The sequence below is a fragment of the Photinus pyralis genome, unplaced genomic scaffold (assembly GCF_008802855.1).
Source record: "Photinus pyralis isolate 1611_PpyrPB1 unplaced genomic scaffold, Ppyr1.3 Ppyr1.4_LG10, whole genome shotgun sequence".
In the NCBI taxonomy this organism is placed as follows: Eukaryota; Metazoa; Arthropoda; class Insecta; order Coleoptera; family Lampyridae; genus Photinus; species Photinus pyralis.
This window is the reverse complement of record NW_022170250.1, coordinates 7,804,380-7,830,890: the sequence shown is the minus strand read 5'-3', so window position 1 is coordinate 7,830,890 and position 26,511 is coordinate 7,804,380. Positions and strand designations below refer to the sequence as shown.

The window sequence follows — 26,511 nt, the reverse complement described above, 5'->3', positions numbered from 1 at the left end:
AGCATTTTTAAAAGTTTTGAAATAGGTATAAGATTTTTTCAAACTTTGGAAAGTTTGGTTTCTGGGAACTTTCAAATTTTAAGAATATAAAACTTTTTGAAATTTCAGGAAATTGAGATTTAAGATTTTTCAAACTTACTAAAATCTTTGAAATTTGATCTTAGATTTTGGAATTCTTAAAATTTTGATAATTTGAGATTTTGTGGTTTTTGAAACTTTTAGATTATGTAATGTTTGAGATTTGTGGAGTTTGCTAGTTTGAGGATGATTATAGGGTTATTCAATTTTTGATTAATTTAGATTTTTGAATTTAGCATTTAAAAATTTTGAAAATTTAAGATATAAGAATCTTTACATTTTGGGAATTTGAGATTTTGGGAAATAATAACAGATTTAAAATTTGGAAATTTTGAATTTTAGGAATTTTAATTTTCGGATGTTCGAAAAGGAAAGTCGCTACGTTGAAAATTTTACAATTAGAAACCTTTGAAATTCGAAATTATGGAAGACTTGGATTTGAGTGGTTTTGGAATTTTAAAAACTTGAAAATTTGGAAATTATAAATTTAAGTTTTTTCAATATCAGGAAATTGAGATTTTGGGATTAGGTTATTTGAGACATCGAAACCTTTGAAATTAGAATTTTGGAATTCTTTGTTTTTCGAAAATTTGGGAATTTTCACATTTTGAGATTTTTAAAAGTTCAATAATTTAAGATCTTGGCATTTTAAAAATATGAAATTTTAGGATTTTTAGAATTCTGGAAATTTTAAGAATTTATTTGGAAATTATAAATTAACATTTTTGAAATATTAGGAAATTGGGATTTTTGAAATTTGAGTATATGGGATACTGATCTCTTTGAATCTTAGTAATAGTTTTGGGAATTTAAGATTTTAGGATGTTTGAAATTTTGGGAATTTTAAATTGAGTTTTTTTTAAATTTTGCAAATTTGGGATTTTGAAAATGTTAGTTCTTTGGTATTTGAAATTCTGGGCATTTGTAATTTACGATGGGTGGCTTCTCAGTATTAGGTGGGTGGTTCTACATCCCAAAATTAGGGATCAATGTTTTCGTTAATAATTTTCAAATAAATTAGAATTTTTTATTATAACAGAAATTTATCATGAGAAATCTGATCGTACGTAAACCTTGGAAAAATACTGCATATTTTACTGAAGTAATGGGGGGACTAGTCGGTTCGAAGTGCGCTATTTGCGAGTACGTAATTAGAAATACGGTTGTTTTGAGCCGCGGTAGAGCGAGCATTTTTAGGAAACGCTATAATTAAGGTAACGTACCACTTTTTTGATTTGTATAAAAAATACTGATGTTCTATTAAAAAATTGATGCATGGAACAAATTTCTATCATATTTAATAACTATAATTGAACTCATCTAGAAAGAATCTTGGGTGTTTTCAATCATTTAAATGGCAATATTTCTATAAATGAGCTCAATTTTATTAGCTATGTAATGTAACAAATAATTATGCATTTGAATTAGACACAAGCACGCCACACCGCTTTCGGAACAGGGCGAAGTGCAAAGTATGTGACTCATCTTTGTTGCAATTAAATCATCTTGTTAAACGCAACATGGAAAAATACATACAGCAAACAATGCAGCTAGTTCCACAAATTTAAATTAATGATCATATAAATTTAACTTGGGGCCAAGACCATGTAATCAAAACATAAATTAAGCAAACGTTTACATAAAAAATGAAAGTGATTTGAAACAATAAAGGTTAACGGTATCAAACACGTGAGGTTAAATCAAGTCAATTTCAAAAGAAAGATTGGTTATCAATAAAAATATTCTCTTCTCAGCTCTTGCCTTCTGTGCCCGTGCAACGCAACAAGGATTTAATGGAAGTAAAACACATTCATCTAGGTCTTTGTGTATCAGTTCTTGATGGACGATGCAGTGTGAATTAAGAGATGTCGTTTGAGGTTACCCTTGACACTTGTTGCAAAATCACACTGGCCGCATTTAAAATCCTTGGCGTTGTGTGTCAGTCGATGCTGTTCGAGCGAGCTTTTAATACTCGTGGCGTAATCACACCGATCACATTCAAATTCCTTGCGGATCTTGTGCAATAAAAGATGCCGATTGAAAGAGGACTTATATTGTGTTGCAAAATCGCATTGAACACATTTAAAATCCTTACCATTGTTGTGTAGTAGTACAAGATGCTGTTTTATATACGATTTGTGATTTGTAGCAAAATCGCACTGGTCACATTTGAAATCTTTGGACGCTTTATGTATCGAGAGATGTCGTCTAAGCGTGCCCTTAACATTTGTCGCAAAACCGCACTGGTTACATTTAAAGTCCTTCGTTATCTTGTGTACTAGAAGATGTTGTTGGTAGGCGCCTTTGGTAGTTGTCGCATAATCACACTGGTCACATTTAAAATTCTTCGAAGCATCGTGCGTAAAAAGATGTTGTGCTAGGGCAAACTTGTAATTTGTCGCATAATTACACATGTGACATGTATAATCTTTTGAAGCTTTGTGTTTTATGAGATGTCTCTTTAGATAGGACGCACTGCTTGATGCATAATCACACTGGGTACATTTGAAATCTTTAGAAACTTTGTGGATTAAAAGGTGTTGTTTGAGATAGTCTTTTAAGTTTGTTGCGTAATTGCACAGGTCACATTTAAAGTTCTTGGTGGATGATGCCGTGTGAATTACGAGGTGTCGTTTGAGTTTGCTTTGGATGCTCGTTGCAAAATCACACTGGTCACATTTAAGATTCTTTGCATTGTGGATTAGTAGATGTTGTTTCAGAGAGCCTTTGATACTTGTTGCGTAATCGCAATGAGCACATTTAAATTCGTTGGGACCTTTGTGTACGAAGAGACGTCTATTTGTGCATTTCTTAAAAACTGTGCGACGTTTAATTGATTCGATATCAATTCCAGCAGTTTGTAGGGGTTTATTATGTGGAAAATCACAATTTTCTAGTAAAACAAATTGATCTTTCTGATTCACTTCGTTTTGATGGGCATTGATCGTCATTTCGTTAAGCTCCCGCTTTATCGAGGGGAAAGTATTGCTAAGAAAAACCTTTTCAGCGATTAATGTGTTTATCTCTTCTTCTTGGTTTGGTTCGACCTTAACAATTGTAGACATCACCCCCACAACTGCAAAAGAAGACTTGCATAATTATAACCAAAGAAATACTCACCAGGGAAGAGAAGCACGAAAATTATAGATTTTCCACAAATGCTATGTGCAACAGGCCTTTGACTACCGGCTTGGGAATAAATAACTTCATAACCTTACATTCCTTGATTGGCTGTGGCTATTCTCAAAACTTTTAATCTGTTTAACGAGTTGCATTTGTTTTAACTAATATACAGGGTAGTACAATAGTCACCAAATATAATCATTAAAAAAAGTTCTTATAGATATAGTGCAGACGTAGTGTACGCATAGCACAGATGCAGGTGTACGTAAAACGTGGGTTTATATGTGCCAGGAACTGGTAAACCAAAGAAACTCTTTCTATAACAAAGTCATTCTATACAATAAAATGTAATGTGACGGTCCCCCATGCGGCACTGTAAGCTTGACTTTCCCTATACTTACACCTGGCAGCCCTGTGGAACGATTACAAGCAAAGCCATCTAACTTTCATGTGGAAATGTTGAACGTTTCGCGCCATTTTCAAATCTCAGTAGCAGTCGGCTCGGACTGGATGGCGAGAATAGAACTCCATCACCGTTAGCACATCCCTAATACGAAAGTTTTTAAAAGTCTGCATTAACTTTCCTGAGCAATCTAGTGACGTATGGAGCATTTACAATTACATCATCTTTCCTTTCCAGTACTTTTCAGAGCTGTCTATGGTTTCTAGTACTTCTGTGCCCTGATGAAGTCTTCTTTACGCTCGCCAGTTTTCTAAATACCTCCCCAAGTTTCAAAGAAGTACTAACGCTGGAAAGTGCAAAGACGGGTGTAGACAGTTTTTTGCTTTCTTTATGATACAAACGTTATAGGTTACTTTTGAACATTATCCATCGTTCCTCTAAATGGGGTTGAGTGATATCAAAGATTAAGAAAATCGGATCTCAAAGCCTTCCCCATACATTTATAGTTGTACTATTAAAACACGACTATAGTTTCGGCGATAATCTCCATCATCATGTAAACTATAAATTAATTAAACTTACAAAATTGATCTCGAGCTGATTACTTACATTAATTATTATTGATGGAAGGTGTTGTACTTAAATTATTGAAAATTTTAGAAATTAGATTTTCAAAAAATTGGGAATTAGAAAATTTTGGCTTTCCGAAACTATGTATGTCTGGGAGTTTTTTTTTAAATTTTTAATTTGTTTTTATGATATTTGACGTGCTGGGCATTAGAATTTTTGGGATGAAATGTGTTAGAAGTTTAAATTTGGGAACTTTGGGCATTTGAGCTCTTGCGATCTTTTAAATTTTGAAGATTTGGACTATCCGAATTTTTAAAGTTCAGGAAATTTGAGATTTTGGTTTTTTTAAATTTTAGATTTTTTTTTAAATTTTATTTTATAGTGGGCGGAGTGTTAGCAATTTGCTACTCTTCCCACTCAACCCACTATACAATCACAAACAGCCATGCCTTACCTGGGATTCGAACCCAGGACCCTTGTACCCAAAGTTAGAGCTTCTAACGTAAGCTCATCTGAGCTACGCAGGTCGGCTTTTGAAACTTAATAATTGCGGAATTTAAGTTTGACAATTTTACACTTTAAAATTTTTGAAATTTTGGTTAAGTACAAAAGATTTTTGCAATTTGGGACTTTTAGGATTTTTGGAAAACGGGAATTTTGTTAATTTCAAATTCTAGGAATTCGAAATCTAGTTATTTTGAGAATTGTAGGTTTTGGGAATTTTAAAAACTTGGGAATATCCGATTGTAGTTGGCGAGAATTTTGCAAAACGTTTTTTGAAACATAGAATTTTAAAATTTTGAAACTGCGATTTTTGATATTTTGGGTACCTTAGCCTGTAAGGATTTTTTTAAATTTAGATCACTTAAAATATTGGGATTTATAAAGTATTGAGAAATTAAAGTTTTTTTGAAATGTTTGGATTGGAGATTTTGAGATTTTTTAAATGTTGAGAATTTAAGTTTTTGAGATTTTTGTAAATTTGAGAATTTGAAACTGGAAGTTTTATATTTTGTAATTTTTGTGATTTATGAATTGTTGAAATTATTAAATTTTTGAAATGTTGGGTATTTGTGAATTTCAAATTTGAGTTTATGGTATTTTGGATAACTTACCCTTTAAGAAAATTTTAAGAAATTAAATTTTTTTTTTAATTTCTGAAGTGTGGGTTTTGAAATTTTGGAAAATAGAGGTGTTCTAATTTTGAGATCTTGGGATTTTGTTAGTTTGAGAATGTAAGATTATGTCTTGGAAGTTATGAAAATTGCAGATTTTAGGAGTATTTCAATTTTGAAGAATTTAAATTTTGCGATATAGCTTTTGGAATTTAACATTTTGAAATTTTGAATATTTAAGATATGAGAATCATTACATTTTGGAAATTTGACATTTTGAGAAATAAAAATGTTGACATTGATTAAAATTTGGATATTTCAGATTTTAGGAACAAATCTTGGGAATTTTTTTATTTTAAAATTTCAAAAACTAGGGGAGTTAAAATACTGAGAATTAGGCATTTGAAATTTCTTAAAGAAACATTAGATTTTAGGTACATAGAATTTTGGGATTTTAGAGTTTTGGAAATTTCGTAACGGGAGTCCGCGACGCTCAGAATTACAATTGGAAACTTTAAAATTATAGGAATTTGAAATTTTGTTATTTTTAAACGTTCGAGAATTTAAGATTTTGCTAATTTTGGAAATATAAGTTAAAAAATTTCTGAAATGTCCAGAAATTAAAATCTTGAGATTTTTGATTTTGAGTGTATGGCATACTTACTGAAATGTTTAGTTCTAGATTTTGGAATTCTCAACATTCTGGGAATTTGGGAAAATTTGAGAATCTGTGATTTTGGATTTTTGAAATTTTGGGGAATTTAAACTTTTGAGTTTCCCAAAATTTTGTAAATTTTAGATTTTGAAAATCTCTAAATTTTAGAGTTTATAGTTTTGTAAATTTGGGAATCTGGAATTTTGTTATCTTGAGAATTTCAGGTTTGGAAATTGTAATACTCCAAAAATTCTAATAAATTTCAACATTTTATTTCCCAAAATGTCAAATTTCCAAAACGTGAAGATCCTCATATCAAATTTTCGAAATTTTAAAAGTCCCAAAATGTTAAATTCCAAACACTAAATCCCAAAATCTAAATTCTTCCAAATGTCAATATCCCTAAAATCTGAGATGTAAGAACTATCTTACATTCTCAAACAAACAAAATCCAAAAATCTCAAAAATTACAAAATACAAAATCTCCAAAGTTTCAAATTCTCAAAGTTACAAAAATCTCAAAAACTTAAATTCCCAACAATTTCAGATTTTGTGATATTTGACATGCTGGGCATTTGAATTTTTGGGATTTATGAAAAAACGATTTTACTTTTAAAATTTTAGGTTAAGATTTTGAGGTTGTGGAAAATTGAGGTTTTTCGATTTTTGAACTTTTTAGAAAAATTTAAATTCTGAAATTTTGGGAATCTGTGATTGTTGAAATTACTAAATTTTTGAAATGTTGGGCATTGTTTTTGGTATTTTGGATACACCCTTTAAGGTTTTGTGAAATTTGGATCATTTAACTAATATTGGGATTTATAAAATTTTAAGAAATTAAATTTTTTTAAATTTCTGAAGTTCTTGGGGTTTAAAATTTTGGAAATTAGAAATGCTCTAATTTTTGAGATTTTTGCATTTTGTTACTTTGAGAATGTAAGATTATGTCTTGAAGTTATGAAAATTGCAGATTTTAGGGGTATTACAATTTTGAAGAATTTAGATTTTGCGATATAGTTTTTGGAATTTAACATTTTGAGATTTTGAAAATGTAAGGTATGAAAACCTTTACATTTTGGGAATTTCACATTTTGAGAAATAAAAATGTTGACATTGATTAAAATTTGGATATTTCAGATCAGATTTTAGGAATAATAAAATCTTTGGAATTTTTTGATTTTAAAATTTCAAAAACTATGGGAGTCAAAATATTGAGAATTTAGTTTGAAATTTCTTTAAGAAACATTAGATTTTAGGTATTTTGAGATTTGAGTTTTGGAAATTTCGAAACGAGAGTCCGCGACGCTGAGAATGTTACAATTGGTAACTATAAAATTATAGGAATTTGAGATTTTGGGATTTTTAAACGTTCGATAATTTCAGATTTTGGTAATTTTGGAAATATAAGATTTTCAAAATTCTAGAAATTTTGTGTTTTGATAATTTTGAAATTTTAAGAACTGGAATCTTTGCAAATTACTGAAATGTCAAGAAATTCAAATTTTGAGATTTTTGATTTTGGGTGTATGGGATACTTACTGAAATCTTTAGTTCTAGATTTTGGAATTCTCAAAATTCTGGGAATTTTGGAAAATTTGAGAATCTTTGATTTTGGATTTTTGAAATTTTGGGAAATTTAAACTTTTGAGTTTTCCAAAATTTTGTAAATTTTAGATTTTGAAAATCTCTAAATTTTAGATTTTATAGTTTTGTAAATTTGGGAATCGGCGATTTTGTTGTCTTGAGAATTTGAGGTTTGGAAATTGTAATACTCCAAAAATTCTAATAAATTTCAACATTTTATTTCCCAAAATGTCAAATTTTCCAAAACGTGAAGATCCTCATATCAAATTTTCGAAATTTTAAAAATCCCAAAATTTTAAAGTCCAAAAACTAAATCTCAAAATCTAAATTCTTCCAAATGACAATATCCCTAAAATCTGAAATGTAAGAACTACTATCTTACATTCTCAAACAAACAAAATGCAAAAATCTCAAAATATAAAATTTCCAAAGTTTCAAATTCTCAAATTTACAAAAATCTCAAAAACTTAAATTCCCAACATTTAAAAAATCTCAAAATCTCCAATCCAAACATTTCAAAAAACTTTAATTTCTCAATACTTTATAAATCCCAATGTTTAAATATTTTAAGTGACCCAAATTTTAAAAAAAAAACCTTAAAGTCTAAGGTGCCCAAAATATAAAAAAATCTCAGTTTCAAAATTTTAAAATTCTATGTTTTTCAAAAAACGTTTTGCCTACTACAATCGGACATTCCCAAATTTTTAAAATTCCAAAACCTCCAATTCTCAAAATAACCAGATCTCGAATTCCTAGAATTTTGAAATTAACAAAATTCCCATTTTTTCAAAAATCCTGAAAGTCCAAAATTTAAAAATCTTTAATACTTACCCAAAATTTCAAAAATTTGAAAATGTAAAATTGTCAAACTTAAATTCCGCAATTATTAAGTTTCAAAATCTAAAATTAAAAAAAAAACAAAATCTCAAATTGCCGGAACTTTAAAAATCCTAATAGTCCAAATCCTCAAAATTTAAAAGATCGCAAGAGCTTAAATGCCCAAAGTTCCCAAATTTAAACTTCTAAAACATTTCATCCCAAAAATTCAAATGCCCAGCATGTCAAATATCATAAAATCTAAAATTAAAGATTTAAAAAGGTTACATAGTTTCGGAAAGCCAAAATTTTCTAATTCCCAATTTTTTGAAAATCTAATTTCTAAAATTTTCAAAAATTTAGATGGTGTAAATATCATACATGTGATATGACTTCACTGCCCAAAACAAACAAAGTTTATATGAATTTTATTGATAATTTGGCGACGAGTAAAAATTTAAAAGGATTGTTGGGCGATATCAATAATTTCCTTTTCTTTTGAAACCTTTATAAGACGCGAAAAACAAAACCTATCATGACGACCTCAATAACTTGAAACAGCCAACAACTGATAAAAAAATACAACACAAATTAATTAAATCTAATCCCGCCGCCTCAGACTGAAACCTTCCCCGCTGAACGCCTTGAACTCCTCGCTCTCCTCCTTGCTGTTCTCGTCCGACTTCGGAATCATTCGCATGAATCTCAGCGTGCCGACCTTATAATCGTAGTCGGGTATGCCGCGCTTGTACGCCGGCTTCGGATTCGCCGCGTCCATCGATCCCGAATCCTTGCGACGCTTCCCGTCGAGCCGATTGCCGGCGCCGCGAAAGGCGACGAAACCGGCCGACTCGGGCATCAGATCGGCCGGATCGACCGCCATGTCCTCTTCGGGCGGCTTCACCTCCTCGGTCTCCTTATACCCGACCGGCGCGGCGAACTCGACCTAACGGGCCAGTTCTCATATCAATCAATATCAATCGATACTTACGTTCATATCGCACTCGATGATACTGATCGCTTTACCGGGCTGCGTTTCCAAAACGCACAGCTCGTAAACGCGCTGATTGTACTGCACCGCAATCACGTCTCCGGACGTCAGACACGAAAAAGTCCTCAGGCAGTTCTCCAGCACGGCCTTCGGATTCGTAATGTCCAAGAATTCGGGGGAGAGCGGCTGAAACTTGGCGAACGTTCCAACCGGTAGCGAAACGCTTTCTATCTGGATCGAGTCGTTTTCTTCCAGTACCAGATTGTGCATCATCTAAGGCCGAAGCGGATTAGTGGCGAATTCGCCTTCGTCGAGGTGTACCGTACCCACAATGGCAGATAGACCTTTCCCTCGTCCGCGACGAATTCGAGAACGCCACAGTGACTTGTGCGGTTAGTGTTTTTGTTTACAATCTTAAACTGCATGGGATAGTTTATATTTAACCTTGTTAGTTGCTCCAAGGCGGATGGGGGCATGATTACTGAAAGACACAAAGACAAATATTACGTTAAATACGAGCAATAGTGGAAGTTTTTAATCCATAAAAATTAAAATTGCATAACCTTAAATAACTACGACGTAACAAATTAGTTGCGAAAAAGAATAATGTTGTAATATTAAACGGCACATTACGGTAGCGAAGTTCAACAATCGTGTAAATTAAACGCGTAGTGACCTTCATATTCAAGGGATACTTTACGGCCTTGAAGCTATTACGTTAAATACGAGCAATAGTGGAAGTTTAACCCACAAAGTAATTTAAATCAGTTTGGGACCTTAAGTGGGACTGGTACGCGCGGCGTAAAACTAGACGCTTGGAAAGAAATTGTTGATAATTACTACATTTTTGTCATGTGTAACTCAAATAAGTAGAGCTAGTTGGCAACAATGCCCAATTAACGTGTAGTAGTTGTTGTACCATGACTGCATTTCTATAAGTAGAAATATGGAAACTCTGTGTCCTGCTTTTAATAGAAATCAAGGTAATACTCTGAGGCTTACCGTCAGAATACCTCAATTTTGTACTTCAAATCGTAGTAGCCATTCATTATGCGAGACGAAGAATCTTGTAACAGTCCTGTAACCGGGGTTACATTTCAGGGTGGCGCAATACCTGATCGTTTTAATTAATGTTACTGTTAGAATTTTTACCACAAAATGTATCCACGTAACATAAGACAAATTTCCTTTTTCACTCGTCAAATTTATTAAAGAACACGATCCGCATTGAATATAAATATAAAAATACAACTATACCTTATTTATTCGAAGTCTAAAACTACCCTCGAGTCGTCCAACCTTGGAAAAAATTGAATCACCCTCGAATTATGACACGAGGAAATGGAAATTCATTAATTCGCGCATATTTTAATGAGCATTAATTTCTGTCGTACTTACCCGAATATGTACGATATCCTTAACATAAGGAAAGCTGAAACCACATATAGCAAAAACTGGAATTTATTCAAATTGGTCAGCGTATGTCGGACATTCACGAGCCAATAGCATAGGAAATCTCAAAGAATTTTTAATAAAGAAAAGAGGAAGAGAAGAAGCAAGGAAACAGTTAGAAGCCGAACTAGAACAATTACAAAAAAAAACAGCAAAATCTAGCGGTCACCGCCCACAACAAAGACAGAAGAGAAAGAAAAAACAGGAGAAAAGCCCGCAAATATGGAGGAAATTAAAAACGTGATGATAAACCTTAACAAGAGTACGATAGAAATAAGAAATGACGTCAGAAATGAAATAACGGAAATGAGAGAAGAGTTTAAAAAGGAAATGCGGGAACTGAAGAGGCAAAATCAAGAGAAGGAAGAAAAATGGAACAAAGAAAAACGAGAACTAGCGGAGAGAATAGACAAACAAAAAGAATGGGAATATCAATACGCCAGAAGGGAAAACAAGAAAAGAAGAGCCAAAGGAGGAATATTGACAGGTGTAAGAAAAACGATAGAAACTGAAAAAACGAAAAATCTGGAGAGAACAAACAATACAAAATACATCTAAAGCAGATAGAATTCAAAGAAACTGAATGTGATGCTGCACTAGAAGAAATCAAAAAGGCTAGAGCGGTGACAGAAAAAAAATCAAAAATATACAACTGGACATCAGGAAGAAGCCCTAATGGATTGGAAAACAGGAAATGAAACAGGCGAAGAGTACAGAACAAAGAAGAAAGAATATAAGGATACATGCAAACACAAAAAAGAAGACTTACAAAATGAGGAAATAAGAGAAATACAAAGCATCAAAAACGAAAATTAAGTGTGAAAATTTATAAACAAAGGGAGGAAAAATAAAGAAGGAATACCAGACGACATTGGAGAAGAAGAAGGGAAAAACTACTTTATACAAAGTTTAAACGGACAGATAAGGCTCAGAGGAGAAAAAACAAAAAGAAGTATGAAGAAATAGGGGAAGAAGAAATGGAAGCAGAAATAGCAAAGGTGAAAAAAAAGAAAGCTCCTGGACCAGACCAAATAACAAATGAGATGATAATACATGCGCCCGGAAAACGTGAAACAGCAAATCAGAAGACATTAAATATTTGAGGTTAGGAACAAAATTTTGAAAAACGGTTTTCCACTGGCCGCTTTGGATGTCATTTGGCTACTTTTTCATAAAGAAAAAGTCATATCATTCCATTTGATTTTTTTAGGATTTCGGGTCAGTGCCAAAACTAGCCCCCTGGCGGAGAAGGATTCCACTAAATTTTGGTTGATTCTCATTGCCCAAGGAATGTTCTTTTTAACTCAACCAAATTTGTTAAAATCGGTCAAACCGTTAACAAGTTAAACCAGGTTATCACAAAAACAATTGAACGCCCCACACCATCCTTGTTTTTGAAATAAATGAGTTTTTGTTTTTACGAAAAGGATAGATAAACTGGTTCTCTTTAAAAATGTAAAAAAAAAGTTTATTATGCGAAATTGAAAGAAAATGCAATTTTAAAATTTAAGATGGCAGTTACGCCCTCTGCTGGTAATTTTTAGAACTTGAAAATATTTTCCAGCGTTCCTTCATGACCGATTTACTCAATAATTTTTTTACCCCTAAATCATATGACGAACGGTTCTCGAGATATCCCGAGGAACAGTCTTATAGGGTCACCCGGTACAGATGCAGCAAAACCAAGACGAGCAAAACAGAAAAGGAAATATTACAGGAAGATGGAAGAGGAATCGGCTGGATGAGAAGGACGTTGAGAGGAATAACAATAAACATTATTTAGGTATTTCTGATGTTGGATTAAAATGCAATATAGAAAGTTTATTTGTTTATATTGAAACTTACTTAATATCATATGCTATGTACAGGGTGGCCAATTAAGAATGCGAGGTACTGTATCTGAGAATCTATCCATCGCAGAGGCTTGCGGTAAAAAAATTTATTACGAGCCACGAGAAAAACCTGGAAAATATTTTTAAGTTTCTGCAATGGCCGCTAGGGGGCGTAACTGCAATCTGGAATCTAAAAAAGTGATGTTTCTGTGAATTCCGCTATATTAACCTAACAAAAAAATGTCCTGTCTTCGAAGTTGACGATAATCTGAACAATTTTTGTTTGACAATTTTTCCTGCATCTCTAAAAATGAAGTGGTGGGGGGGGGGGGGGTATTCAAAGGTTTCTGTAAAGAACACCCCGTATCTTCGAAACGGCTGAGCCGATTTAAACAAAGTCGGGTTAGTTCAAAAAAACTACTCTTCACCTACAAATATTATACTATTTGAAGTTTCGTTAATTTCACATATCACCGCTTGAGGGCTTTTTTCGACGTTCCGACAGAAATGGTTAATTTTCTCAAAAAAATTAAATGCGGTTTTCGCGAAGCTTGTTTAGGCATCATTTAGCTACTTTTTTATGAAAAAAAAAATCAAACCAACGCATTTAATTTTTTTGGGAAAATTAACCATTTCTGTCGGAAAGTCTAAAAAGGCCCTCAAGCGGCGATATGTGAAACTACAAAACCTCTCCATTTCATAGAGCCTCGGTATTGTTTAATCTCCTCCCAAAACATTTAAGAAATCTCAACCATCACGAATTCAAAACTAGTCTTAAGAAAATATTACAAAGCAACTCATTTTATTCTGTACAGGAATTCAAAGAACATATTGCTATTCTAGGTTCGCTTGATATTTTATAGTATAGTCTATATATACAGTTTTTATGTCGTTTGTTTATCCTAATATGTTTGTTATATAATATCATTTGATGTTTCGATAATTGTAATTCACAATTCTAAGAATAAATCACTATTATTATTATTATTAACAAAACTTCAAATATTATAATATTTGGACCTAGCCGAAGAATAGCTCTTTTCAATTAACCCAAGTTTGTTAAAATCGGCTCAATCGTTTCGAAGATACAGGGTGTTCTTTACAGAAACCTTTGAATACCCCCCACCACTTCATTTTTAGAGATACAGGAACAATTGTCAAACAAAAAAGGTTCAGATTATCGTCAACTTCAAAGACCGGACATTTTTTGTTAGGTTAATATGGCGGAATTCACAGAAAAATCACTTTTTTAGATTCCAGATTCCAGTTACGCCCCCTAGCGACCATTGCAGAAACTTAAAAATATTTTCCAGGTTTTTCTCGTGGCCGTTTTAGTAATAAATTTTTTTACCGCAAGCCTCCACGATGGACAGGTTCCCAGATACAGTACCTCGCATTCTTATTTGGCCATAATAATGTAATCATATTTTTATATTCCAAATAAACTCATTTCTTTAAAGGTGTTGGAAATTCAGATTTTGATTAATAGTAAGGAAAAACTCTTAAAGATTCGGCCAGTTTAAGAAATTTGATTTTAATATTAAATGTGGAGAATCTTCTAGCTGAGTTTAATTTATAAGGGTTGTTAACTGCTAGCAAAGGGAATAGTTTGGGGGTTGCAAGTGAAGGCAGAATTCGGTTTATTTTAATATATGTGAACAGCTTAAAATTTAGATATTTTGGCCGAAAAACCTTATAAGCAGCTCACTTTTACAACATACCGTACGCATCTTCATAGTTTATAACTTTCCTTATCAATTACTTGCATTCATTTTTATAACACGAGTGCGAATGTCAGTATTTATCATTTCAACATCAATGTTAAGACTAAGACTAAGACACAATTCAAATTGCCAACAATAAACCTCAAAAAATTCCTTATCGCCGGTGACTATTCAGCATACATACCACAGGTTTCAATTTAACATATATTGTAACGAACTTTCTACATAATAAGCTATATAAGCAATTTGCATTGTGTTTAGTCTTACTCTTAACATTGATGTTGAAATGATAAATACTGAAATTCGCACTCGTGTTACAATTGTATAAATATAAAATGAGAGCCGGTACTTACTTTTGCCCCCCTTCTCCACATCCTGCCTTTCGTTTCCGGGAAGCATGGCCACCGAGAAACATTTGTAAGTGGTGTTAAACGGTCTCGGAATTTCCGGGAACATATTGAATCCGAACTGAAACTGCAAAAATTATCGAGGTGAGAAATGCTAGGCTAATACAAAATGAATTAAGCAACGCTAGAGGATTCGACAGAATCGCAACTACTTATGCTTCCAGAACCAAATACCTCTTCGGATCGGTTCAATTTTCTAGCGGTAAACGTTATCGCCCGAACTAGACCGCCGACATCGCCGATGTCGGGTATTGTAGGTAACCGTGGCGGCGGTTCGTCCGCCGGGACCGACCGTACTATGTCGCCGCGATTCAGCTCCTCTCGAGCCTGCTTGCCTACTTTGCCTTCGTCTTGCAGGAGCTTGGTTTTCAGCTCGAGCAGGACGATGCCGAGGTTCTCAACGGAGTCGTCAGCGTCGTCCTGCAGGTAGGGAGAATCGTCGGGCTCGCTTCCGTGCATCGACAAATTGTACTCCTCGTCCTCTAACTCCGCATCGGTTTCGTAACCGTCAACAATTTCCATTTGATCGTCCGCGAGTGGCACAATTTCAACGGGCGGCTTCGTCGGTATCGGCCTCGCAACTGAAAACCTGCGGGTCAAAATGCTCAACATGTCTCGACTTTCCTCCAGTTGCTTGCTAACGTCGTCGAGTATCGTGACGCACTCCTCCGTCCTTCCCTCGGCCTCGAGCACTTGCAAACGTCGAGCCGTTTCGAACGTAATCTGCAAAGAAAGGAGGAGATCCATAATGGGCCGCTCCAGTCGAGAACTTCGTACGGCCCGTCCCTCAGTGTCGATCACGCCGTCGCACAAATTGAAGCGAATCCGATTAAATTGAGCGCGAACTTCGTTTAACAACCCGTCTAACTTGCCCACCAGCTCCGGTAACAAACAATCGAGCACGTGCGGCAAGTCACACCGCTCCCTCCACAACTGCACGCAGCAGCTTAAACCGACGCAGCCGAGAAAATTCGAGGTTATCAGCAGGAAGAGATCGGACAGTTTGTCGAACCGAGCTCGCACCTCTTTAAAACCGAAGTCGGCGGTCACTCGCAGATCGTCCAAGTTCCAATCGATCGACGCAACGAAGTCCCCCTCGGTAATCGGGACCGATAGGCAAACTTGCACCATGCAATTTCGAATTTGATCGACGACCTCGTGCAGACTGCTCGCCACGAATTTCAGAAACACCTCGCCGGGCTCCACCAGTATGTTAAACGCGCCAACTTGAAGCTTGTGACTCTTGACGGCGGCGTCGCGCTTCTTATAGTACTGGGCAATTTCCTTGGTGATCGAATACGTAGATTTGATCAGGCAAAGAAGGCGTTCGAACCGTCTCTTGTACCGCCTCGTGCGATAGCACACAATCGACCGTGACATTAGCTGCATGCTCGTCGGCAGTGCGGAGATCAAAAACGGGTAAATGCTGTTCAGTTTAACGGTCGTAGCGAGGCCGACAGTCGTAAGCGCGGCCGACGTAACCAGCAATCGACGGTCAAACCGCACGGTGTCTTGGTAAAAGTTCGGATCCCAGAAAGTCGTCAACAGGCTCATGTCTTCGTCCAGGAGCATTCCCGATTTTAACACGCAGCTTACGTGGTGCGCTAAGACTGCGTGAAAGTCTCTCAAAAATCGCTCCTTGTTCATTTTTTTATCATTCTACATCTGACTACAACATTTCTGGAGAATTTAAAAACAACTTGAAAGATGAAGGGGCGGCGCATTAGACACAGACAACAAAGAACAATGCAGATTAAAACTAATTAGACAATAATTACAATTAGTTTAACGTACCATTTTGGTCTAGTTTTAAAGTTTCCGTGAGCACGTATAGTTTAGAATTCCTCAATCTTTAATTTAAACACTGAAGTGAAGAAAATCGCTAGGGTTAGGGAGTGACTTTCAAAAATACTAACATAGGTTGCGTTCATTGCGTTTCAATGAGTACAATCAAACCTTTGGGACAATGTAAAGAACAGTTCACAGAAGTTTCAGAAGAGAGGTAGTGACATGACAACGCTAGGAACATCTCTTAAGCTTCGACCATTTAAACCTTGCTAGTGCTAAGTGCTAAATTTACTCGTAGCTTGAAGCCAACATCTGCAGCGCCATCACTGGGTATGACTAAAATTAAAACTAAATGTGAGGCGCTAAATATGAAATTTGCTAGACAAATATATCCACACAAAATATTTATACAATAACTGTTTAACTTTATACTTGGATAGTGATAACGGTCGTAGAATAAGTTTTTATTTAACAAATGTACATGTGTATTGCAGCATCTAACCAATCTCCAGGATAACGTAGTACATGACGGCGAGGGTGTTGAAGTACGATCATAAAATATTTTATAAATTATAAAGTGTGTAGATGTTAAATTAATATATGATGAATATTGAATGACATTTATGAACTTCTTTATTTTTCTATTATTTTGAAGCTCAAGACGTTTTATTAATGTTCAGAGGGTGTTACACAACGATTAAGATCCATATTTTGATGATCAGAGAAAGTGTTTACATTTTCATCTACTGTCATTTCTTCAAGTTGTTCTTGGTCGGAGAAACTATCGACATATTCAATTGATGAATTCGGTAAAATTGAAGGAACCGAATTAACCTTTTGCTTACGCGAAAAACGTTTCTGTTTTAATATCCTTGTTTTTGAGGATATAAACTGCATCACAATTTATTACAAAACAACTTCCGGGTTCTGTTTTTAAATAATTATATAAAAGTAGGCAACTAATTAACACAAAATTATATAAAACCACTATCAAATACTTACAATTGTAGTGTACTTAACCCCTAGGTTCTACGCTAACTTCACACTACAAAAACACGGAAATAAAGTCAACCCGGCAACGTTTAAAAATGGCTATTCCTCCGAAACTAAACAAGATCCCGCTTAAATTTGAAAAGTGGCACGTGATAAAACATCTAAGGCAAGCCACCTTACGTTAAGTTGTAGACAACGCTTTGACCTGAAGCACAGTAGGGAAGGAACGTAAAATAAAACACTCAAATTGTGAAAAGTTTGTTTAATAAAGATCGCAATTATTAAGAGTGTGAAAGCTCGGAAATTTAAGTCCAAATAAATTACATTGCAAAAAAAAACTTTGAAAATGGTAGTTCACCGAATCAAAATAGAAATAGGCTGGCAAAAAAAGAACTTACCAATAAAAAAACCAGCCGTCAAATTAATATCAAATTGTGTTGTAAAATTAATGGTTTGTAATGATGTGAATGCGTAACATAAAATTATAACATCACAAAAAGTAACAGGTAAACTTCAAGAGGTAACAAAGAGGTTGAAAACAAGTGTTGGGAATTATGGGTCAGGTAAGCAGGTACCAAAATTCTAAGAAAGGGTGAAATACACAGGATGTGACTCATCTCTGGTGCAATAAAGTCCTTTTGTTAAAAGCAAGATGGAAAATTTATACATGGCCTTGTAGGTAAATTTAACTAAAAACAAGATAAATGGAAATTATTGAATCGCCACTCATTTATCGCACCTGCAAGATAGGTAGCCCGCCCCTGGTTTCGGAGTTTCGAGCCTACAGTTGGATGGTGAAGACAATCACGGAATTAGGTGTCGTACTTCAATTTTGACTACAGTTTTTTTTCCACCCCCGTGACTGCTTCGTTCACGGAGAAATTTGTTTGTAACAAACAACAAGTCAGTACATACATCAAACGCATCGGTAATTTCCACATATTAAAATAAAATTATCAAAACTTACATGAATGTTACATCAAGGACAAGACCAAGTAATCAACATCAATAAACATAAATTAACCAAAAACGTAAACAATTACAAACAATAGCATCACGGTATCACGTCATTCTGCATTGCGGTTAAATCAAATAAATTTCAAAAACAAAGATTCAAACACACAAAATATAAAATGCGGCATACAAAACACAAATACGATATAAAGAAATGCAAAAATTACTACCTGCATTAAATAACACGATATAATAACAAACATTTATAGAGCGACGCGTTCACGACTGCCATTCAACACAAGATGCCAATTGCCAAACGTAACCCCCGTTCGTGCTTACCAGATGGCGCAGGCAGCTTTTCCCCACCTAGAAATGGCATGGTTGCCAACTCTCAAAAATGTATGTATCGTCGTACGTTAGATATACAGGGTAGAACCTCTCATGTTATGTCCCTATCAAGTATTTTACTTCTTTAGCTTGTCAAGGCCAGAACATGGATCTCTTAGTCTGCCTTGTTTCCCCTGTTAGTAAGTATTCTCTCCTCTCTCCTGTACTAAAGACTAAGCCTCTATCTGGTTTATTATTATTATAGTACCCTTTTTAATTCGTTTTGCTCGTGTACAAGTATCCCGATATTCACACCGACCCACCTCTCAAAATTTAGGTTTTGAAAAATCTCAAAATTTCAAACACCCAGAATTTCAAAAACAATAAAGTTTAAAATTTGAGGATATCCAAAAACCTCAAAATCTCAAATTTAGAAAATTTGAGAAAAACTCAAAAATTTAAAATTCCCAAAAGTTCGAACATCCCAAAATCTCAAACGCACAAATTTTCAAAAGTGTCCACAGCTAATTCCCAAAATCGAAAATTACTAAATTTCAAAGATTTCAGTACGTATCGCATATTCCTAAATTTCAAAAACCCCGAAATTTAAATTTCCTCGAATTTCAAAGAGATTTTAATTTGATTTCCAAAGTTTAAAATTGTTAACATTTCAAAATTTTAACAATCCTAAAATCTTATACATATTTTCAAAATTTTAAAAAAGCCAAGATCTGAAATTCTCGAATTTTCAAAAACCCCAAAATCTCACGTTCATACAATTCGAAAAGTTTCCAATTGAAAAGTTCTCAACGTCGCGAACTTTCTTCTCAACAATCTCTGAATTCAAAAACTCCTAAAATCTCATATTCACAAAATTTGAAATCCCCAAAAATCTAAGGTTTCTAATATTGAAAAAATTTCAAATACAATAAATCTTAAATTTTAAAAATGTTAAAATGTAAACATTCCCAAAATTTTAATATGAATTCCTGAAATCTAAAAATCGTAAATTTTATGAATCTGAAAAGTTGGGTTCCAAAAACGAAATCCCAATATTTAAATATTTTAAATGCCCAAAATTTCAAAAGTTCGCAAACTAAAAATATTTAAACGCCCATAATTTCAAAAATTAGTCTCCCAAAATATTTCAAAAAAAAAGTTGAATACTAAACGTTTAAAATTCTCACCGACTGCAATCGGAAATTCCCAAATTTTTAAAAACTACAAATTCTCAAAATTCCCACATTTCAGAAATTGCAGAATCTAAATTTATAATATCCTAATGCTCAAAATTACAAAAATTTCAATTTTCCAAAATCTCGAATTTCTAAAATTGGAATATTAACAAAATCTAAAATTCCAGTTTTTCCAAAAATCCTAAAAGTCAAATGCCCAACATTTCAAATATAAAATGTAAAATTCAAGAAAGGGATTTTTTGAGTATAAAACGTCTCTAAGAATTCATAGATTATTATAAGGGGAAGTATTTGTATAACTTATGTTCTGTACTTACTTCGAAATAAATCCACATCTTAATGATGTTTTCGCTGTCGGGTCAAGAATTGAAATTGAAGTTTGCAAGATCTCGAGATTCGGCGAAATTCACCGAATCTTTACTATCTTTACGAAATTCGCCGATTATCATCAAAATCAACAACGAAACCTCGATCAAATTGGCGAATTTCAACGGCAATCGACTACTTTCGGAGAATCTCCAAAGATTCGGAATTTCAACATTTCCAAATCTCAAAATGAAACTCGCGCAGACTCGACGATTTTCGATGATACTGGAGGAAATTCGACGAAACTGGAATAGGAATTGTCAACGTTTGTATTAACGATTTATTTAGCTTCACCGAAGTCCGTAGAAAGTCGTTTATGCAAATTTAAAACGCGGTTATACGTATGGAGATACCAAACCTTAGCAACGTCCTGTAGATGTCATTGTCGACCCGAAGCACCCTATACATCATGTTTGTTACACAAGCTGCCAACCGAAATCTGGTGGGATTACAGAAAAGGGAAAGAGAGCAAAGATGAGACGGATGGAATTTCTTGGAAGGCCACATATGTTTACCATTTCAAACACCTGCAGTCCAGTTTTTTCCTAGAAATGCGTGAAATGCAGGGAATGGGCGATTTTCGGGTGGTTTTTAGGGGTATTAGCAGATCAAATTACAGCGTGGCTTGGGGTGGTCAATAAATAGGATTTAACATGTGTGTTCATGGTCTTTGTCTTGTAACCGGCTGAAGTGTAAAGTACGGCTTGTCTTGAAATATTTTGTTATACCTTAAATCATTGCTGTGTACTTTTGCTTTTTTATATCAGATGAGGTATTTGCTTTATTCAATTAATCTATAAATGTGTGTAACTTGAATGTAGATTGTAACGCTTTACTTCTGTACTTACTGGATTCAACCACTTGTACCTCTTAATGTGTAACCTTTGTTGGTATTGGGAATCATGTTTCATTGTCGGTAGGGTTGTATCTATGCTGTACATACTTGCATGTGTACATATATGTGTATTGTGCTTTTTAGTCACTTTCGATTATTTCATTGCATTTCATTATATTTGCTTATTTGGAGCTGTGAGTAATCAAGAGGGAAGTGTGCTTGTTTAGAGGGGATCAAGTTATTCAAGTTTATACGGGCCTTGGTGAACTTAACACTAACATTTTCACTCGTTCCGAAACCCAACAATTTTAACCCACGTCTACAGGCACCCCACTGGGCCTGGGTAATCCTACCGCCCGGCGAGGCATAGTTAATATCTTTTAGTTTTGTTTGATGTATGTGTTGTAATACCTGGGAAATGGCTCGAATCCATTTTGGTTACTCATAGCGTGTTTGTAGTAGTTACCTCGGTTTCGAGAGGGCTCAAAAGTGCTGTACATTGGATGTTGTTCATTATAGGACTACTCCGAATTAGGTTTTCCTGCAGTTTTCCTAATTCGTAAGCTAAATGCCGAAGTAATATACAACCACTTAAGACCCTCTGCAGGGGCGCCGCTAAAAAACCATTATGCGGGTCACTCTGTAATCGTATTGGTATTAGATTCAATATAAACTTAATCAGCTATTGCTTTTGGTGTTCCTTACCCATAAAACGCCCTCAGTGCCTGCTGAGAACCCAGTTATTACACAACATAGGTGTTCTACATGACGATCACGATTAGTTCACTCGGAGTGGCCCCCGAGTGACAGATTCTCGCGGGAAACTTAAGCGAGAATATTCAAATAAGCAGCCATGTTAGTTTGGCATTCCCAATATTACAGAACATGATCATATATACAGGTGTGACTTGAAGTTGGCGTTAGCCGCCAAGATAGTAGGAGGCTAAGATCATCACAGTATTAAAAAGCGGATGATTTTTACCTACCGTAAATTAACGCTCCAAAAAGTCAATTTTCGGCAGGTTCTCGCGTTCGCTCCTCCATTGATGAGTCATCTGTGCATTTTTTAAAGGTTTTTGCAAGTTTAAAGGTGAGGGAAATCGAGTATAAGAGTCAAGCACTTCTGTTTGAAGGCAAGCAGTAGTAGGTACCATCAGTATTTGTGACGTCAGATGAGAACTCCACCATCATCTTTAATGTTTAATATCTTTATCATTTATGTTCCAATAAATAAGATTCTTATAATAGATCTGTGTAAACATGACTTTAAAATTGTTACATGGTGTGACACCGACTTCTACTCAAAACAGACAACCTAACCTACAAAATGTTCCAATTTAAGACCATTGAAAGAAAGTGACTAACTAATAATAGATATTTTATAATTAGATGTTCCAGAATATTCTGTCTTTTTACCATTTTATTTTAGTAACTACCACGAACACTAAACTATGAGTGCCTCAATTGAAGCATCCGAATTGAAAGAAAAAGGCAATGAGGCCTTTAAAAATGGTGACTACGAAAACGCAATCGCCCTATACACGAGTGCTATCAAGTTATCATCGGAGGACGGCGACAAAGCCGTATATTTGAAGAACCGTGCGGCGGCCCATCTGAAACGAGGCGGCTATCAGCAGGCCGTCAACGACTGCAGCAAATCGTTAGAGTTGACACCGGCCGATCCCAAAGCGCTATTCAGGCGATCGCAAGCTTACGAAAACCTGGAACGCTACGAAGAGGCCTACGTCGACGCGAGGGAAGTGTTAAAGTTAGAGCCAACAAATAAGGTGCTACAGCCCACCTTAGAACGACTGTACCCAATTGTGCAGCAGCGAGCTAAAGAAAACGCGCAAATATCGACGAAAATTGACAGCATGACCAAACTCACCTTTGATCCTACCACCGACAGGGAAAAGCGCGAGACCGCCATGAACAACTTGCTGGTATTGGCCCGCGAGAAAATCGGTTCGGAGATTATTCTAAAAACGGGAGTGCTACACAAAATCAAGCAGCTGGTGAAGGTGGAGAAGAACCGCGTCATCTTCATATGCGCCATTCGGATAGTCGGCGAGCTGTGCAAGCATTCGGTCGAGAACACCAAAGTCGTACTGAAGGACCTCGGTCTGCCGTGGTTCCTCGAGATGATCGACAGCGAAGACTCGAACCAAGTAAACGTGGCCGAACACTGCATGCAAACGATATTAAACACGCTCTCCGGCATGGAGAACAAGGCGGATACGAAACCGAACAAGGAGCTGTGCGAGACGCACAAGTTTCAAATCGACACCCTACTCTCGTGTCTCGTCTACTCGATCAACAATCACACGATATCCGGACTGGCTCGCGATGCCATCATCGAACTGCTCATTCGTAACATACACTACACCACGTTGAGTTGGGCCGAGAGGCTCGTGGAGATTGGCGGCGTCCAGCGGCTGATGGAGTGCGCCAGCGAGCTGGAGGAGTACAAGTTCGAGAGTTCGCTCAGTATAACGTCGTCGACTCGGACTATCGCCGCCGTTTGTCTTGGGCGGGTCTTCGAAAATATGTACTACGATAAAGCGAAGGAGGCGTTTTTGGAGAAGATTCAGGAGTTTATGGCGCCAAAATTGTTGTCTCCGGATATCGAGGCGAAGGTAGGATATTGAAAGACAAGTGTTACAAGGCCACCTATTGCAATACACAATAACTATGAAGCATTGTAGATTTTTGAAAATTTTAGAAATTGAGATTTTCGAAAATTTGAGTTTTTTGAAACTTTGGAAATTTGAGAATTTTGGATTTTGGGTTTTTTAAATCTTGTAAATTTGAAATTTTGGAGTTTTTCTGAAGTTTAGATTTTATGATATTTGAAATGCTGGGCATTTGAGATTTTGGGATTTTTGAAAAAAACGGAAATTTTGGATTTGGTTAGTTTCGAAATTTTAGGACTTTTTTGGGAATTTAGGATTTTATAATATAAATGTTAGATTAATTTCTGAAATTTTTGGAGTTTTGAGTTCTTGAGATTTTTAAAATTTTTGGAATTTGAATTGAAACTTCGTATAATTTAGATTTTGGGATTTAGTTTTTGAAATTTGATATTTTGAGAAATAAAATTTTGATATTAATATTGATATTGGAAATATTGAGATTTTAAAATTAAACATTTTGTGATTTTTTTTATTTGAGAATTTTAAAAATTGTAAGGACTTAAAATAATTGAGAGACTAAAATCTTTAGGTTGCAGGTAGGTATTTCAAATTTTCTCAATTTGAGATCTTAAGAGTTTTTGAGATTTTTGAAATTAGAGTTCGGGACGTTTTACAATTAGAAACTCTTGAAATTGTACGATTTTGGAATTTTTATAATTTTATAAGAATTTGAAATCTTGGCCTATTAAAATTTTGGAAATGTGTATAGGATGTTTAAGATCTGGAAATTTTGGGCTTTGGTTATTTTGAAATTTTAAGAATTTGAAAATTAAAACCAAACTAAAAATTTAGATTTTGGGGTTTAGTTTTCGGAATGTAACATTTTGAGATTTTTAAAATTTTGGAAATTTGGGAATTTTTTTTTGATTTGAGCATTTTAGATTTTGGGTTTTCTAAATTTTGAAGATTATTAAAATTTGGAAATTTTAGATACTAGGAATATTAAAATTTTGTGAATTTTCTGATTTTAACATTTTTAAAGTTCTAGTTACTTATTTTGAAAATTTTAATATTTGAAATTTGTGAAAGATTAGAAACCTTAAACTTGGGGATTTCCAATTTTGTGAATTTGAGTTTTTAATGTTTTTTTAAATACTCTAAATGGGAGTTCGCTTTATTGGGAAATTTAAAATTAGGAAATTGGAATTGAGATTTTCCGATTTTTAACCGTTCGAGAATTTCAGATCTAGGTGTTTTTTGAAATATGTATAAGATTTTTGATTCTAGAAATTTTGGATTTTTGCAATTTGGAATTTTAAGAATTTGAAATCTTTGAACTCTTAGAAATTTTGATTTTGGACATTTGAATTTTAGAAACTAAGAATTTCGACGTTGTGAATCTTTGGAAATTTCAAATGTTAACGATTTTGAAATTTTGTTGTTTCGGGAATTTGAGATGTTGCGAGTTTTTAAAATTGTAGGAATTTTGGATTTTAGTCGGTGAGACTTTTAAACGTTCGGCACGATCTTGGCATTTTTAAAATGTTGGAAATACATAAAAGATTTTAGGATTTTTAGAATGTTGGATTTCGAAACTTTAAAAAGTTTGTCAATTATAAATTGAAAAATTTTGAAATTTCAGGAAGTAGAGGTTTTGGGATTTTAAAATTAGTGTATATCGGATACTGAAATTTTTTAAACTTGGTATTTGAAGATTTGAGGGTTTTGAAATTTTTGAATTTTAGATTTTGTAATATTTGAAATTCTGGGCGTGTCAGATTTTGGGATTTTTAAAAAAGGGAAATTTATAGATTATGTTAATTTTGAAATTTTACGAATTTGAGATTTCATTTGGCATTTGAAATTTTGGAATTTTGTTGTTTTGAGAAGTTTTAAAGTTTTTGAAAATTTTAGATGTAGAGAATTTTTAACGTTGAGAATTCAAGGGTTTTGGAATATTAAAAAAATTAGAATTTTGAAATTTTGGGAATTTATGATTTTTGAAATTTTTAGATTGCTGAAATCTCGACTGAAACATTAGGTGTTTTAGAAGTTTAAATTTGGGAACTTTGGGCATTTAAGCTCTTGCGATCTTTTAAATTATGAGGATTTGGACTATTCGAATTTTTGAAGTTCCGGGAATTTGAGATTTTGTTTTTTTTTACATTTTAGATTTTGAAACTTAATAATTGCGTTAAATTTGACAATTTTACACTTTAAAGTTTTTGAAATTTTGGGTAAGTACTAAAGATTTTTGAAATTTGGGACTATTAGGATTTTTGAAAAAACGAGAATTTTGTTAATTTTAAAATTCTAGGAATTCGATATCTGGTTATTTTTAAAATTGGAGGTTTTGGAATTTTTTAAAATTTGGGAATATCCGATTGTAGTTGGCGAGAATTTTGCAAAACGTTTTTTGAAAAATATAAAATTATGAAACAGATTTTTGGTATTTTTGGCACCTAAGCCTTTAAGGTTTTTTTAAAAATTTGGGTGACTTAAAATATTTAAATATAAATGTTTGAATTTTGAGAGTTTGAGATGTTTTAAATATTGGGAATTTGAGTGTTTGAGATTTTTGTAAATTTGGGAATTTGAAACTTTGGAAATTTTATATTTTGTAATTTTTGAGATTTTTGGATTTTGTTTGTTTGAGAATGTAAGATAGT

General features: G+C 34.1%; 3 protein-coding genes across 5 annotated transcripts in view; 1 reads left to right on the top strand and 2 right to left on the bottom strand.

The window, feature by feature from the left end:
• Positions 1-1,069: 1,069 nt before the first annotated feature.
• LOC116162452 (protein unc-45 homolog A) overlaps positions 1,070-26,511 on the top strand; it is a 37,941-nt gene continuing 12,499 nt past the window's right edge. The window contains exons 1-2 of one of the 2 annotated variants that reach the window (XM_031476072.1): positions 1,070-1,292; positions 22,639-23,845. In XM_031476072.1, coding sequence (XP_031331932.1) covers positions 22,661-23,845 — 1,185 coding nt within the window. In that variant the 5' untranslated portion in view covers positions 1,070-1,292; positions 22,639-22,660. Of the gene's footprint in view, positions 1,293-22,467; positions 23,846-26,511 lie in introns of those variants that run through there. The other variant, XM_031476071.1, reaches the window with a different exon arrangement.
• On the bottom strand, positions 1,092-4,493 carry LOC116162455 (zinc finger protein 708-like). Of its 2 annotated transcripts, XM_031476075.1 has the most exons (3): positions 4,006-4,493; positions 3,199-3,950; positions 1,092-3,154 (listed from the first exon to the last, which is right to left on the bottom strand). In XM_031476075.1, exon 3 carries the CDS (start codon positions 3,141-3,143, stop codon positions 1,908-1,910), a length of 1,236 nt encoding a protein of 411 aa, XP_031331935.1. In that variant the 5' UTR covers positions 3,144-3,154; positions 3,199-3,950; positions 4,006-4,493; the 3' UTR covers positions 1,092-1,907. The 2 variants fall into 2 exon arrangements, with proteins under 2 accessions (XP_031331935.1, XP_031331934.1); XM_031476074.1 differs by having other exon boundaries at positions 3,199-4,493.
• Positions 8,836-16,518, bottom strand: LOC116162454. Its single transcript, XM_031476073.1, has 5 exons — positions 14,925-16,518; positions 14,697-14,817; positions 9,662-9,816; positions 9,336-9,608; positions 8,836-9,290 (listed from the first exon to the last, which is right to left on the bottom strand). The coding sequence occupies exons 1-5, from the start codon at positions 16,395-16,397 to the stop codon at positions 8,946-8,948; spliced, it is 2,367 nt and encodes a 788-aa protein (XP_031331933.1). The 5' UTR covers positions 16,398-16,518; the 3' UTR covers positions 8,836-8,945.

Excerpts from the sequence above, each read along its gene's own strand:
- LOC116162455 (XM_031476074.1), bottom strand. The coding sequence starts at position 3,143 with ATGTCTACAATTGTTAAGGTCGAACCAAACCAAGAAGAAGAGATAAAC.
- LOC116162454 (XM_031476073.1), bottom strand. The coding sequence starts at position 16,397 with ATGAACAAGGAGCGATTTTTGAGAGACTTTCACGCAGTCTTAGCGCAC. Across the intron at positions 9,609-9,661 it reads AGGTCTATCTGCCATTGTGG|ATGATGCACAATCTGGTACT; the intron begins GTACGGTACACC and ends CTTCGGCCTTAG. Across the intron at positions 9,291-9,335 it reads TCATCGAGTGCGATATGAAC|GTCGAGTTCGCCGCGCCGGT; the intron begins GTAAGTATCGAT and ends CTGGCCCGTTAG.